We start from the raw sequence: 18,953 nt of genomic DNA on the forward strand, positions 1-18,953 counted from the left end.
TGAAGCCAATAAAAAGAAAGCCCAACTATGTGTCCGGCACTTACTGCATGCCAGGCATTGTTCTAGGCCTTGGCAGTGAGCAAAACAGACAAAAAATCCCTGCCTTTGTGGAGCTGACATTCTGGTGGTGATTACTACTACCGCAGTCTAATGACAAGATACACAGCACATCAGTCCAGCGCACTCACATGACGCTGAGAACTGCAGATGGTATCTACCTGAATTCAACAATGACCATAAAAGCACTTGGCAGGCCGGGCGCGGTGGCTCACACCTGTAATCCCAGCACTTTGAGAGGCCGAGGTGGGTGCATCACCCGAGGTCAGGAGTTTGAGACCAGCCTGGTCAACATGGCGAAACCCCATCTCTACTAAAAAAATACAAAGATTAGCCAGGCGTGGTGGCGCGTGCCTGTAGTCCCAGCTACTTGGGAGGCTGAGGCAGGGGAACTGCTTGAACCCAGGAGGTGGAGGTTGCAGTGAGATGAGATTGTGTCACTGCACTCCAGCCTGGGGGACGGAATGAGACTCCATCTCAAAAAAAAAAAAAAAAGCACTTGGCAAATTAAGAGAAAAAAAGGGGCCTGTGCTGAGACAGTGCCCATGAGTTCACCCACAACAGACAATCCTGCCCACCATGCCACTTAATGGGGACTGTGCCCCAGAGGGCAGGAGACGGGGGAGAGGGAGTCCCCTTGGTCCCCCTCCCCATCCATCTTGATTCCTGGAAAAAGCAAAGTGTGGGCATCTCACCTTGCCAGTCTCATATTTAAGTCTCTGTCACTTCTGCTCCACATGCAAAGCTCTAAATGCAAACCAAACCCCTGGTCAGCTGTTCACTGAAGGATCAGTCATGTGTTCCAGTGCCTTAATGAGTGACTTGAATTCTCGAAGGTAATTCTGATTATATGTCATTTGCACTTTATGAACTGACTTCAGAATCTAAGCCCACTTGGGGTAAGATTCAGTCCATTCTACGTTTCTCCGTTAGACCCAAATTAAAGAATGTGGTCTTGGAGATTCTGTTTTTAAAAAAAGGGTCTTCCCTCCTAACCACTCCCTAAAGCCTGAAAGGTTAAGATGCTCACACTTCCCCTCGGGAGACTAAGGTTCTGGCATCTTGCCAGGTGTCTGCCGTCTCCACGGTAGCTCTCCCATCCACTCACTTTGCTAGTGTACTTGGCAATATCAGCGGCGACATCAGCTGAGGCAGTGGCGATGGGCAGGTCAGCGTTGACTGAGGACACAAGGGTGCTCATGGACCCCGAGCTGGTGACCAGGGGCGATGACTGTGTGCTGGTCACCAGGGTGATGGTGGACGTGGATGGGCTCTGTGTGATCTCCTTCTGCTGGACAGCTAGGAAGGCAAAGCATCCTGATTACCCCAAGTGGGAAGGACCCGTCCCAGCACAAAGCTGTGGTGTAGAGGCAAAGCCCCTAATAGACATCCTGAGAACTTTCCTACTTTTAAATGACAAAGATGCTCCCCTTGACCAAACTCTATCCAGGTTTCTCAACTAGGCCCTAACCTTGGCCTGGAAAGACTTGAGCAAACATTGACAGTTTCTAAGAGCTCAAGAGTGCATGCTAGGATGACCCCAACCCCCTCTTAAAGTGCCTGCCTGGGAAAACTCAATGCTGGCAAAAGAACTGACAGTTTTGTTCCAGCCAGCACCTGAAGACAGGACCTCAGCATCCCAGTCTCTATGGGAGAGTAGGGGCCCGACTTCATGAAGTGCCTGTTAGCAAATCGAGATGTTTAACTTCCCTGACTCTACTGAGGCCCAACTCGCGCCCATCCCTACTCCCTCGTTCTCCCTTTAAAATGTCCAGTCACCCCTGTACAAATCAAAGTTAATTTCAGCTTATGCTAGACTCTTGCCCCTATTACAGTAGCATATTACCAATTTAAATTGGTCTTTACCCCTTTAACTAGACTCCACTTTGGCATAAGACAATCTGAAGCAATGAGCCACTTTTTGGCAGCGCTTTTTTTTTTTTGACACAGTCTCACTCTGTCGCCCAGGCTGGAGTGCAGTGGCGCAGTCTTAGCTCACTGCAACCTCTACCTCCAAGGTTCAAGGGATTCTCATGCCTCAGCCTCCTGAGTAGCCAGGGTTACAGGCATGTGCCATCATGCCCGGCTAGTTTTTTTTTTTTTTTTTTTCCCATTTTAGTAGAGATGGGGTTTCACCATGCTGGCTGGGCCAGTCTTGAACTCCTGGCCTCAAGTGATCTGCCTGCCTTGGCCTTCCAAAGTGCCGGGATTACAGGCGTGAGCCGCCACACCCGACCCTCTTCTTGGTAGCAATTAAACTCCCCTGGGGAAGCCTCCTGCTTACGAGATATGAAGACAGAAGACAGGAAGCCGCAATCCCAATCTCAAATATCCTAGACTCGGCTTTGCCCCACCAACTTTTTAAATAGCAAGATTAATCCAACTGTACTCTCAATTTTGCCTGGCCAATTTTTCAGGACCCACTCCCTTGCCATCTTTGAAGGGTTTCACTGGGGGCCAATTCAAGACCTGGCCACCTTTCAATCTCACATCCTGCTGCTCATGAGCCCCACTCACAGGGGCGCACTCACTATGAGTTTCAGTTGAAGAACCCAGCCTTTGAGGATCTAGATGCAGGTTTCCTGGTAGAAAGAGATCTACATCAATGCTCACAAAAGCCAGGCAAACTGGTACCAACCAGTCAGATCAGCACTGTATTTGGCCTAATTTCAGCTCCAGATGGAGCCTCCTGCAGGACTGGTGGGAGTTCTGATTCTGCAACTTCAGCAAGTGGTTCTTGAGGCTGGCTCATCTTTTGTGTGTGACGAATCTCCAGTTACTAAGGTAACCTTCGCTATCAACTTTTCACACTGTACTTTTTCCAAAATAACTCCAAGAGGTTCCCTCATGTGCACAAGGAAATTTATACAAAAATATTCACTGCAGCACTGCTCACAGTAGAAAAAAAACTGAAAGCAATCTAAATGCCCATTAGTAGAGGAATGCTTTAAATAAACTATGGAATACTATGCAGCAGTCCAAAAGAACAAGGCAGGGCTGTATGTGCTGACATGGATGGACCTCCAAAACATGCTGATGGGTGGAAAAAAAAAAAAGCAAGTATGGTACCATTTTTATGTTTTAAAAAAGAAAAAAAGGGGAAAAAAAGGACTAATTTTATGGCATCATATACATGACGCGCACATATATACATACAGATATGTATATATACATATACATGCATACATGAATAGAAAAGCTTTTACAACGGTTGATACTGGCCACTGTGGAAGGGAAGAGAATGAAATGGAAGGTAAACGGGATAACAGACTTTTATGTAAAACTTTCTGCCCCCTTTTTAAGGAGAATATATGCATGTATCATTTATAAAATGAACAAAAAAAACTTTTTGAAAATAAAAAAGCAAGTAGCAAAACAGTTTTTAAAAATAATGCCAAATGGAATGAGCAAGGGCTTCAAGATACAATGGCCAGGAAACAAACGAGAACTAAAAAAAAAACAAAAGAGCAATGACTTTCTCCTGTCGATGTGGCAAAATGGGAGCGGGCGCCACGGAGAACAGAAGGGGAGGCTCGGTACCTTTCACAGCCTGTCTGGTCTGATATCTCGTCCCCTGGGAAGACTGAGGCTGCTGCTGCTGGTTTTGCTGCTGCTGCTGCTGCTGCTGACGCTGCATCTTCTGCATGTGCCACTTTTGGGAGGACGTTTGAAACTTACTTGATGAGTTCCACACGACCCGCTGCACGGCCGGGGCAGTCTCCTTCGGTAAAAGCGGCCTCTGCTTTTTCACCGGGCTTCCTGTGGCGGCGGGGGCCGGGGCCGTGACGGTGACCGTGGAGGACGTGCTGGTGGTGGCTGTGGCGCCAGCCGCGGAAGTTTGGGCGGAAGAGCGGGTGAGCACCGGCGTTTCCGGGGGAGAATGGCTGCCCGCCGTCGTGGATGGTGGAGTTTTACCTACAACTAGCCAATGCATGAAGAAAAAACAAACAAAAACCGGATTTCACTCAGGTTCGCCTGCAGGGTCTTGACGCCAGCAAGTTCTGGGTAAAACCTACAAAAGCCAGAAATGCCGAACCAATTCGACGTGCCAAGCACACCGCGCTGGAGGAATACATTCTCACCTAACTCTGAGGCCACTTCTGCTGCGTCTTCCATCTCCGCGAGCAGCGGCCTCCTTTACTGAGCGCCGGCCCACATCTGAGATACAAGTCAAGACCTCTAGGGGAGAATGAGGCAAACAAGACCCGGCTCCTGCGCTCAAGCTCCCCTACACCTAGTGGACAATGTGGTGGGCGAACGGATTCAATGTTCACGCCCTTTTCGCAAAGTTAAAATCTAGTCGGCACCCTGAGAAAGGCCCAGCGGAAGTCAATCCAGACAGGAGGAGCAACTCTTTGGCTAGGGAACGTAGAAAGCAATACCTCCAAAGAGCCAGATGGCCTCCCAATGGCCAAAGCAGTAACACTCAATCACTCAGACAAGTATTCTTTTCATCTCTTCTGATTCCCTCCAGGACAAAGTTCGAAGGCGGTACTTGATAGCTAGGACAATACCAGGAAAACAAATTCTGCCCCAAGGCCAGAACCTTCCCCCAACGCAATGGTACTGATCTAGGATTGAGTAACATTGCTTTGGTTTTGATTGGATTTATTCCTATCACCAGCTTTTATGTATACTGTGCGCTACTGTTCTTATTGGGTGGTGTTCAAGTCTAAAATGAGTTTATACTTGCAGATGCTTTTTGCAGGGGAAATTTTTTTACTAAAAAAATGAGGCCAAGCACGGTGGCTCACGCCTGTAATCCCAGCACTTCAGGAGGCTGAGGCAGGCGGATCACTTGAGGTCAGGATTTTGAGACCAGCCTGACCAACATGGGGAAACCCCGTCTCTATTAAGAATACAAAAAAAATTAGCCGGACGTGGTGGGAAACTGAGGCAGGAGAATTGCTTGAACCCAGGAGGCGGAAGTTGCAGTGAGCCGAGATCGCGCCACTGCACTCCAGCCTGTGAGAAAGAGTGAGTGAGCCTCCGTCTCAAAAGATTACTAATAGGCCGGGTGCAGTGGCTCACGCCTGTAATCCCAACACTTTAGGAGGCTGAGGTGGGCAGATCACTTGTGGTCAGGAGTTCAAGACCAGCCTGGCCAACATAATGAAACCCCGTCTCTACTGAAAATACAAAAATAGCCGGGTGTGGTGGCACGCGCCTGTAGTCCCAGCTACTCAGGAGGCTGAGGTAGAAGAATCGCTTGAACTCGGGACATGGAGGTTGCAGGGAGCCGAGACCATGCCATTGCACCCCAGCCTGGGTAACAGGGTGAGACTCCGTCTCAAAATAATAATAATAATAAATGAAAAGTAAATAAAATGAGTTTATTTATTTATTTATTGAGACGGAGTCTCACTGTCACCCAGGGTGGAGTGCAGTGGCACAAACTTGGCTCACTGCAACCTCCGCCCTCTGAGTTCAAGCGATTCTCCTGCCTCAGCCTCCCGACTACCTGGGATTACAGGCGCCTGCCACTGCACCCAGCTAATTTTTTTTATTTTTAGTCGAGACAGGGTTTCGCCATCTTGCCCAGGCTGGTCTTGAACTCCTGACCTCATGATCCATCCACCTCGGCCTCCCAAAGTGCTGGAATTACAGGCGTGAGCCACCATGCCCGGCCTGTTTTATTTTATTTTTTAAAGAGATAGAGTTTTGCTATATCACCCCGGCTGGGCTCAAGCGAGCCACTTCAGCCTCCCGAGTAGCTGGGACTATATGGGACGTGCTACCGTGTCCCGCTTTAAATTAGCTTAATTATATTTTTAAAGAATGAGATTCTTGGCCGGGTGCAGTGGCTCACGCCTGTAATCCCAGCACTTTGGGAGGCCGAGGCGGGCAGATCACGAAGTCAGGAGTTCGAAACCAGCCTGGCCAATGTGGTGAAACCCCATCTCTACTAAAGATACAAAAAATTAGCTGGGCGTGGTGGTGCGTGCCTATAATCCCAGCTACTTGGGAGGCTGAGGCAGGAGAATCGCTTGAACCCATGAGGCAGAGGTTGCAGTCAGCTGAAATCGCCCCCATTGCACTCCAGCCTGGGTGACAGGGCGAGACCCCATCTCACAAAAAAAAAAAAAAAAAAAAAAAAAAGATTCTTTAAATAAAAATATTGTCAAAAATTATAAAAGCAGGACTTGAGAACGGGAAAGACAATGAATGTGAATGACTCAAGTTTGAAAAACGCTGCCATATGGAGTATGTCATCTTGGAGGAGCTGGGCTGGTGGGGAATAAAGGGTAGGATTTCAACAGGCGGAAAGTGAGAATCTGGAGGGAACAGCATCAGCCAAGATATGTCTAGGAATAGAGAGCATTTGGCTAAGTGAGGGCAGGCAGGGAGGAGGGGCTGGAAGGCAGGTTAGAGCCAGAAGCACTGAGCAGCAGGTAGAGGCGATTACCACTCGGGTGCTCATTTGTAAAGGTGGCTCAGTTATGGATGCACAGGCCTCAGCCCCCGGTTAGGTGAACCTGTGCCCCAGAGAGGATATCTGGGGAACAACACACACCACACCCAGGTACAAGCCAGCACCCCGATCTTGGACTATGCTCCCTGACATCAAACTCCTTTAAAGAAGGATTATGTCTGCCTTTTTTTTTTTTTTTTTGAGAGAGTCTTGCTCTGTCACCCAGGCTGAAGTGCAGTGGCGCGATCTCGGCTCACTGCAAGCTCTGCCTCCCGGGTTCACACCATTCTCCTGCCTCAGCCTCCCTAGTAGCTGGGACTACAGGTGCCCGCCACCACGCCCAGCTAATTTTTTGTATTCTTAGTAGAGGCGGGGTTTCACTGTGTTAGCCAGGATGGTCTCGATCTCCTGACCTTGTGATCCGCCCGCCTCAGCCTCCCAAAGTGTTGGGATTACAGGCGTGAGCCACCGCGCCCAGCCTATGTCTGTCTTTTTAAGATCAGCATTACCCAGAAAAAGACACGAGCTTGGTTACTCCAGCAAGGATTTTCATTCAGTAAGCTGTGGGTTTTAAGAAGCCAAGGAACGGAAGAGACAAGCTGACTATCCTGACTTCAGGGGGCGTTCTCAATGGTTATCGAGATGTTGCTGGCCCTCGTACTTCCCCAGAGAGGAGAATCCAGCCAAGCTGGTCGGCAAGAGCCTGGGGTGGGTCCAGAAGGAGAGCTTCCTGCAGTGAAGAACTCCGATGCTTCCAGGGCCACCTGCCAGATATGGGGCACAGTCCCCGCCTCTTCCAGGTGCAGATGAGGTGTTGAACTGGGCCCTTCTAAGAGGAGGGCAGGGGGCAGTGCCTTAGCAGAGCTTCTAACCCGCATAAGTGCCTTCAATGCCTTCCTTTCCTGCCACATCACCAAAAAATATACTGTTATTGTTGATTAGCTAGCCTGTCTCCCCACCTTAAGGGCAACGCAAAATGGTTGTTTTCTCTCTCCTGATTTGCAAAAGCAAACAGCCAGCAGGGCAGAGGGGTTACTGCTCTTTAGTGATCACAGCTGGCTGTCTGCCAAATAAAGAACTGGAGTATACAATCCGATAAGATTCCAGGCTCAAAATTGTTTGAAGTTATTTAGATACCAAAATATTTAAATTTCCAGGAATCCTGATGGTTTATGGAGACAAAATGAGGCTATAGGAAATTTCATTTGTCCCAGAAATTTGGAGTACATAATCAATCACCTGTAGCGGAAAAAAAAAAAGGGTGAATTTTTTTTAAAGCGTCAGCACCTGAGAAGCTGCCCTATCAAATTAACCTACTTAATTCCTGAATTTGTCACTGGTCACTGTTTTTCATTTATAAAGCAAGGACTTTTTAAGAGAAAAATTAGCATCCCTTTTGTAGAAGGATGGAAATTACTGATGTGCCAGTGAAAGCACATCAAAGAGTCTAAGTGCGCTCTCTTTGCTTCTGTTCTGAGGTTATTAGCTATAAAAGCTGTTTTGCCATCTGAAGATTCATATTCTACCCATAAGCTGCATCCCTAGGGGAAGGTAAGCTGGAGGTCACAACAGCGCAATCCAAAATGCCCTTCACTTACTAAACTCTTAAGTGAAAACACATCATTGAAAAGATGCTCTCTGGCGGAGTCTGACACGAGAATTTTTCAAGACCCAAACCACCATCAGCTCTGAATTTAAGATCAATTGTTTTTGCCCCAAGCCTTAGGAAGCTGCTCTAACTGAATTGTGTTTTAGAATCATCTTCAGCTTAATTGTCCACCATCTACTAAAGCTTCCTGGAGAAATTCCCTTCAGACATCAATGTGAGGAAGAGTTCTACTTCTTTTAATCAACTAGAATGGTTTTTTGTTTTTTTGTAAAGTATGAGATCTTCTAAGGTACTGTGTTTCCCATTCTGCTTTCAGAGCCAACTTCCCTAACTCTGAAGGTTGAAATAGTACAGATTTCTGTATAAAACCTTTCCCCAGACCACTTGCTATTCTACCTTCATTTTACTTTTACATGGATGTCTTTATTTTCATCTTGTTTCATATGGTTATGTATCCTTGTCAATCTGTTGCAAATTCTTTCTGGAAGAGGTAGGGGCACAAAACCAATCAATCAAAAGATCTGTTCCAGAAAGAAAGAACAGTATAAATATGTCATTCATAGGAGCACTGCCATCTGCACCCAAATATTCCTACGATCCTCATGAAATAAATGCTACTCCTATTGTTCTCTGCAACAACAGAGACAGTCTCTCAAACCCCAATCCACAACATACTCATATTTTTCAGAGGCCATCTATAAATCTAACAGATGGGTCGGGATGGTTTGATGGCCTATCCTCCCTCCCTTATGTAACTGTATCTCTCTCTTCCTCCACTATACCTCTCAGACATTCTCTTTAGCTGAACTGCAGGAATCCTCTCTCACTCTGACAGCTGAGGTTCCAGAGCAGCCCAGGTTGACCATAACCACAGCAGAAAGATTCTCAAGGCCCATCCCTGACTTGCTTTAAGCCACCAGACAATGGAAACCCCAAAGGACATGGAGTTACATCTTATTTAAGGGTTTGATTGACAAGTTAGCTCCTGATAGAAGTTAGGCACAGCCAAGATTTAAACCTGGCTATCCCTTAAGTCATTCCCCACATACATAAGGTTTTATGGCTACAACCTGTAATTTGTCCTTGGGCAATGTTTCTTCTGGGCCCTCAGTTAATTCTTCAGTATCTTTATTGAGCATGTTGAATCCTCTAACCTACTTGCCAAGCCAACTGAAAAATGTGCTGAATACTTTGTCAGTGGGAAGGACATCCTTCCAATCATCCCCACACTCCTTTTGGAGGGCTTGTTAACATGCCCAGGCTGCACTAGGCTGTGGGGTAGTCACTGCTGGTTCAGAATATAACAGTAGCCTCTGAGACTCAGGGGATATTTGGCAATATTTGATTGCCACATTTGTGACTGCCACAACTGAGCAGGTAAGGCTGCCATCTGGCTGGTAGAGGCCAGGGATGCTGGAAAACATCCTCCAAAACACAGGACTAAGAATTATCCAGGACAAACTGTCAGAAGTGCAAGGTTGTGAAACTCTGGGCTCAGTTAAGTTAAATGCAAATAAGATTAAAAGCCCATAAGGCCAGACACAGTAGTTCATGCCTGTAATCCCAGCACTTTGGGAGGCCGAGCCGGATGGCTCACCTGAGGTCAGGAGTTTGAGACCAGCTGGCCAACATGATGAAACCCTGTTTCTACTAAAAATACAAAAATTAGCCAGGCGTGGTGGCAGGTGCCTGTAATCCCAGTTACTTAGGAGGCTGAGGCAGGAGAATCACTTGAACCCGGGAGGCGGAGGTTGCAGTCAGCCAAGATTGTACCATTGTACTCCAGCCTAGGCAACAAGAACCAAATTCTGTCCGCCCCCCCAAAAAAGCCAATACACATATCCACCATACTCCCCCTTTTCTAGTGCCCTAAGAAGCACTCAGTATTCTGGCACCAATCACCCAAATACTGTCCTACTACTGTAAGAAAATACACTTGGAAATGCCTAGGTGGCATGAAGGGAGGAAAGCAAAGCTGAAATCATCAAAACCTTTGAAATGAACACTTCTCTTTTTTTGGAGAGGGAGTCTTGCTCTGCCACCCAGACTGGAGTGCAGGGGCGCAATCTCAGCTCACTGCAACCTCCGCCTCCTGGGTTCAAGCGATTATCCTGCCTCGGCCCCACGAGTAGCTGGGATTACAGGTGCCTGCTACCACGCCCGGCTAATTTTTGTATTTTAGTAGAGACAGGGTTTCACTATGTAGGTCAAGCTGGTTTTGAACTCCTGACCTCAAATGATCCACCCGCCTCGGCCTCCCCAAGTGCTGGGATTACAGGCGTGAGCCACCACGCCCAGCTTGAAATGAACACTCCTAACCATTTGAGACTTGTCAAAAGAGAACGAGATGTCTGTGGAATGGAGCACTGAAGGACCATTTGACAAGATGCAAATGTTAACAAACACTCTGGGGAAATAAATGAGCATATTGGAAAAGAAGCTCCTCAGACTAAAAATGACTTGGTCACTAAAAGTAACCATCATTTTCTAAGAGACTTCTCTTTCTGTACTTAAAATCAATCATATTGGATACCGAGCAGGTTAAAGGTAGGTAGGCCCATGTTTGAGTCCAGGTCCTGTTCTGTGACTAGCTAGGTAACCTTAAACCAAACACAGCTTCACTGTGCCTCTCTCTCAGTGTGTTAGAGGGTCACATAACTTCTGATTTGTTTCTTTAAGGGTCACATAACTTTTGATAGTCAGTGTACGAGGTAGGATTCTAAACCAAATTAAGAAAACTGGAAACAGATACAATCACTTACCATCCTGTTTGGGAGACGGTTCTTTGGGTTCCTTCTTATTTTTTCGACCCTCCCGCCCAGAATGGTCTTCTCCTAAATCTATGACAAGTTCGCTCTCTGAATCAGAGTCCAGGCCCAAATGGACTGTTGGGGAATCCGTCTCATCTTTTCCCTTCAGTTTATCCTTTGTGGGGTGAGGTGAAGGTTTTGCCTTTTCGGAAAAGTCCTTCTCAGGCTCAGGGCTGGCCTTGTCCTTGACTGCTCCAGGGTCTGCCTTCTCGCTGGCTGGTGATGTGCTTTTCAGCTCCTCTTTAATCTCCACTGGGTTTGTAGGCTTGGGCTTTTTTTTAACAGCAGATGGCTCTTTGTCCATCCGACAACCCTCTTTGTCCTCTGTGTCTTCTGGCTCGTTCTTAGACTTCTGCTCATCATCACTGATATACTCACTATCGCTACTATCTGACTTCTCAGAATCCTCCGAATCGCTGTGCTCTACGGCCGTATAGACATCTTCCGAGATTTCATTTATGCCTAAATTCAAAAAGAAAACCCAGCATGTGGCGTAGTCACAAAATAAAGAGCAAGATGAAAAATGCAAACATTTTTCCACACCAAATGCTGGAATAAGAAAAGCACGTTTCAAATCACATCACATTGGCCTAAATGGGGCCAGTAATAAACTCAAGTGGCAACTGGCTACGGCTGCCAAGTGGTACTTGCTTTGGGAGAGGGTTTTGGTTGTTAACATTCAAAGGAGACACGGGACCTACCAACAGAAATTTTAAATTTATATGGCACTAATTTATGTGGTGCCAAATTTTTGCAACGTTGATAACTAATTGGGATTATTGAGAATGAGAGGGCTGGAAGGGAACAGCAGGGACAAGCTGTTCAAACTGATCCAATTTACAGATTAGAAAACAGAGGCCCAGGGATATCACCTGCCCTAGGACACAAGACAGAGGCCAGGCCAGAACCCCGGGTTCCTGGCTCCCCACCAACACTCTTCTCTTGGGTTTCCAAAGCATTAAAGTTCTTGATGCTTTGTGTCTAGGCCAAAGGAAATAAGCCAAAGCCTTAAAGCAGAGGTTGCAAACAGCCCACAAGCCACATCTACCTTGCAGACATGTTTCATGGGAGAGGCACTGGTTTGGCCCACAGGGTATCTTGTCTGCTTTTAATTTATAAATGTGTTGTCCAACTCACAAATCAGGAAATTTCATATAGAAATCAAAGCAGGGGATTCTGATGAAAGAGCGGAAAATTTAGCCGCTCTGGGTCACCAGCCTGCCAGGCATTGGCTGGGACAGGAAAGCCACTGGCTCCTCTAGGCGGGGGACACACTTGTTTCCAGGTGACCCGGGTGCCCAGCCCTCCCTCTTGTTCCCTGCACTCGTGGAAAGTCAACTGGCACTCGGTGTGCGTTGCTCTTCCACTGGTAAAGGAGTCAGGAGAAAAGTCATATACTTCTGTCTCTTTCAAAAGGGAGAAGCACAAACTAGCAGGTGTTTCACACACACAAACAAAAACAGGCAAAAGCACATTTCTAACAATAGTTCCATTTAACCCATTTACGGCTCCTGCTCCCAACCATATGTTATGCCATCATACTGTAGGTAATAATACTATATCCTAAACTTTTAGAAAGAGGAAAGAAAACCCAATCAAGTCTGTGCAATCTCTTCATTCTAGAGCAATGGCCACTGTGAATGGTGCCACTGTCCAACCTGGACACACCAAAAAGAAACCTGCAAAAGTATCAGAGCCATGAACAGCCCAGGGCATGGGGGATCAGCAGGATCACTGGGGAATGTGTCTGCCTCCACCAGGGCTCAATCAAAAACACAAGTCGAGCCAGGCATGGTGGTGCACACCTGTGGTCCCAGCTACTCAGGAGGCTGAGGCAGAAGAACTGCTTGAACCCAGGAGTTCAAGGCTAGCCAGGGCAACACAGGAAGAACACAAGCCAAAATACAAACACCCAGATCTGGTATAATTCTGGGATCCTAGGCTTGTGCTACTGGTAGGTAATGATTGGAAACAAGAAGGAAAAGTGTAGCCACATATGTGATAGGAAAAGCTTGGGTACTGGAGTCCAAAGGATATGAATTCAAATCCTGCTTTTCTGTTTTTATTACTGGTGTGACCCTGAACAAGTTATTTATCTCTCTGAGCCTCAGTTTCTCTATCTGCAAAATGGGACTGATAAAAGTATCAACCTCCCAAGACGATCTATATGCAGTGCTTAGCACAGTGTCCAAGGAAACACTCAGTAAATGGAAATAATAAAATTCTTATTAGCAATAAAAACAAATCAAGAGTTGGGCCAGCTGCATGGAAGGACCCAAGAGGATTATTTAAACGACATGCCAAATTTCACCCATGCCACCCAATGTCCCCACCAAATAGGCAACCCAACGGGAACTGTTGTCCTCTGGACAGCCCCAGATAGTCCCTAACTCTAGCTGCTTTCTCACCTGAAGGTGCAGAGCACCCACTGACACTCAGAGGAGCTTGCTCTCCAGAGGCCCAGCCATCCCCCACTTCTTTACAAATGCCCTCCTAGCTTTACTTATTCAACAAACATTCCAGAGCATCTACCCTGTGCACAGACCAAGTACCATAGAGAAGGCAAATCCTCATAAAACGGCCTCCCTGCCCTCAAGGAGCTTGGAGCTTCCAGTCTAGATTGGGAGGGACACCCCCACACAAAGGGACCATTGCTACTTCCGAGCAATAAAGTACCAAAGGAGGAGGGCAGATGGGGAGGGCAGTCAGGGGAGACTTCCTGGAGGAGGTGAGATCTGAGCTCAGCCTCACAGAAGGCAGGATCCAGGTAGGCAGTGAAGGCAGGCAGCACAGGGAAGAGGAAGGAAGGCAACAGCTACAGAAGCAGGGTTTGCCTGGTGGGGAGGAGACCAGTCTGGAGGGAAAGGATTTCGTGTCGGACACCTGCAGAAAACACTCGCTACTCATGTGGAGACACTGAAGTGTACTGAGGAGAGCAGAGGCAAACTCAGAGGATCCTAATTCTGCTTGCAAACCTTGATGATTCAAACCTGTATCTCGAGTTTCCACGCTGCTTTCACCAAAGAATAAACTGATGAGTTCAAAGAGCCCTGAATTAACTAGCAAGTCTGAAGTCTTTTGCCACGAGTGGAAATATATTTTAGCTGAGCAAATAGTTCAACGTTAAAGCAGCTGCTAAAAGCAGCCAGGATTCAACCTTGATTTCATCCAGGTGGTATCCCTACCAGTAATGATAACAATGATACTGCTGGAAAAAAAAACAAAACCAAAGATATACCTAATTGTGCTTTGCAACTCTCTATGGTCTTGTCAAGATTCAGCTGGAACCTGCTACGAATCTGGCGCTTTGGAGAGATGAGAGGAACAGGGGTGGACTGTTGCTGGACCGACTCGCTCAGCTCCTTCAAATCCATCTCAGCTTTGCTTCGATCTGAAAGAGACCATCACACCCTCGTAAGACCAGGCACACACCATGCTCATCACGGAGCTTCATCCTTGCAAAGTCAGAGCAAAACATACATTTTAGAACATTTTAGAACAAAGGGGGAGATACTTTGTCATTTGTCCCAACAATATCATCTGCTCAACCAAATGGGGTGACATGAAGATAATGGCCCGCGTGAACACGTTTGGCAGGTTTAAGCAGTCCACTGAACAATCGTCTGGGTGACTTTCAATATTTAAAATGGACAATCCCAGCCAGATGGCTCAGTCTGTGGAAGTCAACATCATTAGGGACCCTTCAAAGACAAAGGTTACAGGCAGATATTCAATCTCAATTTCAGTGAACAAAGCAACACTGAGCCTGGTCAGGGTGCACCTGTAATTTCAGGTCCAGATTGAAGAGGACTTATATCCAAGAAAGACAGCGACCCCCTCGAAAACACCCTGATAATTGGGGGCCCTAAATCCCTATTTGCCACAGAGGCTTCATTTTTCATTCTCAGTGGACCTAGTCTGGGGTGGAAACTAGAAAGGGCGGGGAATATAAGATAGGCAGACCTTCCACCCAGTGTGCTGTGGCTCACAGCATCTATGTGAGGCAAGGGGAACAGATTAGCTCTGGATACTCAACCTCTGTCTAACAGGTCTCGCTCAAGTAAGAATCCAAGGTCCTCAGCGTAGTTCCCAGGCAGAGGCCTCTGGGGGGTGACTCAGGCCGGAGGTCCTGTCCCCTCACTTCTGCAAGGGCTCTTTGTAGGACCAGCAGGACGGGTTCCAAAGTCAGTGAGCTTACATTTCTTGGATTCCTTTCCCACCGACTCCAGCACCCCCAAAATATTAAGTTTCAGTGACTGCAAAGGTCCAGAAAGCAACAAGCGAACTGCAGGTGGGGCCTACTGTCCTCCACTGTGCCTGCCACCCTCTGGCATCCCCTCCAACCCACCCAAAGCAGAGTGTGGGGCATCTGTCCTACTCCAGCCGATCCCAAAAAATAGGTCAGAAAGCAGGTGGAATCCAATCAACCCACAAAGAGAAGCCACCTCTGAGCCTGTTCCCAACAGCTATCAGCTTGCTCCCTGGACTTCGTGCTTCATCTCCCTGCTCCCTCCACACCTCAGGCCACCTCCGTTCACTGGGCTGTGAAAGAGGCCCCGGAATCTAATCTGAGAGCTGGGCTGGAAGCGCTGTTTAAAGCCATCACTCTCTCCTACCTTTTTCCTTTGGCCTGACCCAACCACTTTCCTGTTCACACCGTAAGGGAGAGTCCTCAAACACTGCATACCCAGAAATCAGCTCCTTCAAAGTAACCAGAAGCAGCCTCCCAAAAGCCCCACCCAATCCACTCACAGGTGACCAGAAGCAATAAATTGCTCCAACTTAATTTTATCAGCCCCCAGGATAAGATTAGAAAGGGGTCTTTTCCCAGCCAGGTGTGGTGGAATGCACCTGTAGTCCCAGCTACTCAGGAGGCTGAGGCAGGAGAATGGCTTGAGCCAGGAGTTAGTGTCTGTACTGAGCTATGATCACGACACTGCACTCTAGACTGGGAGACAGAGCAAGACTTTTTTTTTTTTTTTGGAAAAAAAAAAAGAGGGAAGAGATGAGTCTTTTCCTAAATCACACTTACAGACTGCCCCTCCCAGACCCAGGGAGATTCCAGAAGTGAGTGCTCAAAGCAAGCAGAGACACTATCCCTGTAATTCAAGAAAAATACCAAAAACAGTATCTGTGTGTGTGCATGCATGTGTATGTACATACACATGCACACTGATCAGGGCTTTAAAGACAGGGTACTAGAGACAGGACTGCAGACATTCACACAGCCACCTCTGAGAGGGTGAAGAATGTGCAAATTTACTGCAGTGGGGCCAGGCACAGTGATTTACACCTCTCCCAGCACTTTGGGAGGCAGAGGCAGGAGGATTGCTTGAGGCCAGGCTGGGCAACATAGCAAGACCCCATCTCTACAAAAAATACAAAAAGTAGCTGGGCTTGGTGGTGCACGCCTGTAAACCTAGATACTTGGGAGGCCGAGGTAGGAGGACTGCTTGAGCCCAGGAGTTTGAGGCTGCAGTGAGCCATGATTGCATCACTGCACTCCAGCCTGGGTGAGAGCAAGATCCTGTCTCAAAAAAAAAAAAAAAAATTTACTGGACAAACAACTAGAAAACTCTTTATACCTGTCTCTGTCCTGCAAGAAATCTGAAGTAGCTTAACAAAGAGAAATTATAGGGTAAAATAATTTAAAAAATAAGGCATGGGGAACATTAAAAGAAAAGGGAGGATCGCCTTTACCCAGTCGCCCCACCATCTGGGAAGCAAGGAGTGCGCCTCTGCCCGGCCGCCGCACCCTCTGGGAAGCGAGGAGCACCTCTGCCCCGCAACCCCACATCTAGGAAGTGAGGACCGCCTCTGCCCCGCCCCGAACCATCTGGGAAGTGAGGAGCGCCTCTGTCTGGCCGCCGTGCAAGCCTCCAGGTGTAAAGTGGCAGCCTTGTGTGTGATCTTTCTGCCCTCCCCAAGTTTGCATTTTTGACATTAAAGTTTACTTTTAAATTAAAAGTTTATTTAAAAAAAAAAGAAAGAAAAGAGAAATGCCGGGCACGGCGGTTCACGCCTGTAATCCAGCACTGTGGAAGGCCAAGGCGGGAGGATCACTTGAGGTCGGGAGTTGAAGATCAGCCTGGCTAACATGGTGAAATCCCGTCTCTACTAAAAATAAAAAAATTAGCCAGGCATGGTGGTGGGTGCCTGTAATCCCAGGTACTCAGGAGGCTGAGGCAGGAGAACACTTGAACCCAGGAGGCGAAGGTTGCAGTGAGCTGAGATCGCACCACTACACTCCAGCCTGGGCAACAGAGCAAGACTCTGTCTCAAAAAAAAAAAAAAAAAAACAAACCCAGATTAAAGAGTTCCAGTAGGCAGGACTCAAGGACTTAACAGCTGAGTTGCATGCAAATGTGACAGCAAAGGGGGAGGGATTTGAGGCCTCCCTCGGAATTTCCACTTTCAGAAATGAAGAAGCATGCTAGATTCCAGAGGGAAAAGCCAGCCTTTTCAAGAATACAGATGGAAACGTATCTCACAAAAATACTCTCCATGGCTACCCAAGTGACACATTCATCAGTGTCCTCAACATTCCTATATACTACTAGAATACACAGTTAACGAAAAAATTTATGAAAGAGACCAACAAACTTTCTTTGTAAAAGCCTGGAGAGGACCGGGAACAGTGGCTCACACTTGTAATCCCTGCAATTGGGAGGCTGAGGTGGGCAGTTCCCTTGAGCTCACATTTGAGACCAGCCTGGGAAACATGGTAAAACCCTGTCTCTACTAAAAATATGAAAATTAGCCAGGCATGGTGGCACACGCCTGTAATCCCAGCTACTCAGGAGGCTAAAGTGGGAGGATCGCTTGAGCCCAGGAGGCAGAGGTTGCAGTGAGCCGAGATCAGGCCACTGCACTCCAGACTGGGCAAAAGAGCCAGACCTTATCTCAAAAAATAAAATAAAAGCCCAGAGAGTAAATATTTCAGGATTTGCAGGCCATACAGGCTGTGTTGCAAAAGCAGCCATGAATGCTACATAAACAGATGGGTATGGATGTGTTCCAGTAAACTTTATTTGCAAACACAGGTGGGGGCCAGATTTGGACTGAAAGCCGTAAAATCTGCCATCTTCTATACTAGTCCAGTGACTGCCAACCCTGGCTGCACACCAAAATTGCCTGTAAAGTTTTAGAAAATCCTGAGGCCTGAGCCCCATTCTCAGAGACTCTGACTCAATTGGCTGGACGGAAGGCCTGGGCATCAGCCTTTTACAAACTTGCCAGAAGGTCAAACGCAGTGGCTCATGCCTGTAACCCCAGCACTTTAGGAGGCCAAAGCAGGTGGATCACCTGAGGTCAGGAGTTCAAGACCAACCTGACCAACGTGGTGAAACGCAATCTCTACTAAATATACAAAAATTAGCCAGGCATGATGGCACCTGCCTGTAATCCCAGCTACTTTGGAGGCTGAGGCAAGAGAATCACTTGAACCCAGGAGGAGGAGCCTGCGGTGAGCCGAGATCACACCACTGCATTCCAGCCTGGGCAATAGAATGAGACTCCATCTCAAAAAAAAAAAAAAAAAAAAAAAACACCAACAATAAACTTGCCAAGTGATCCTAATTGGCAGCTAAGGCTGAGAACCCCTGTATCAGACCAATTTTCTATGTGAGTAAAGAAAACTCACTATTTGCCTTAACTCCTGTGTGTCTGTGTTAACAGGACAACCTTTCTAAACCTTAGGGTCCATAAAAAGAGACCTAGACCTCACCTGAATAACTGAGCTCCATGTGTGTGCACCTGCACGTCTACACGTATGCCTACAGTGAATGTGACCCATTAACTTTAGCCTAAAAAGATTGAGCACTGGAATGTTCATAATCAAGAAAAATGCAAAGAAGGTAAATTACCTCATTTTACAAACTAAGGTTTCTCTGGTCAATAAGCTGCTGTTATGTTTATTCTTGTTAGAATAAACCACCAAATGGCTAGGGGCTGGGCCCAGGCCCTGGAAGCTGACCTTCAGGAGTTTAGCCAAATGTAATGATCTTTATCTAAACCTGCAGCTGCATTTGATTCTCCCCTCCTCCACAGAGAGAAAAGAAGAGCT

At 47.2% G+C, this 18,953-nt stretch overlaps 1 protein-coding gene across 47 annotated transcripts in view; it reads right to left on the reverse strand.

The window, feature by feature from the left end:
• The window catches only part of ZMYND8 (zinc finger MYND-type containing 8), a 161,549-nt gene that overhangs the window by 26,049 nt on the left and 116,547 nt on the right, over nt 1–18,953 (reverse strand). For 24 of the 47 annotated variants that reach the window (XM_024238583.2, XM_024238592.3, XM_024238588.3 and 21 more), the window contains 4 exons: nt 14,127–14,279; nt 10,841–11,350; nt 3,736–3,978; nt 1,166–1,356 (listed from right to left, as the gene is read on the reverse strand). In XM_024238583.2, the coding sequence (XP_024094351.1) occupies nt 1,166–1,356; nt 3,736–3,978; nt 10,841–11,350; nt 14,127–14,279 (1,097 nt within the window). 47 annotated transcript variants of the gene reach the window in all.

The sequence above is a fragment of the Pongo abelii genome, chromosome 21, assembly GCF_028885655.2.
Source record: "Pongo abelii isolate AG06213 chromosome 21, NHGRI_mPonAbe1-v2.0_pri, whole genome shotgun sequence".
NCBI classification, from domain to species: Eukaryota; Metazoa; Chordata; class Mammalia; order Primates; family Hominidae; genus Pongo; species Pongo abelii.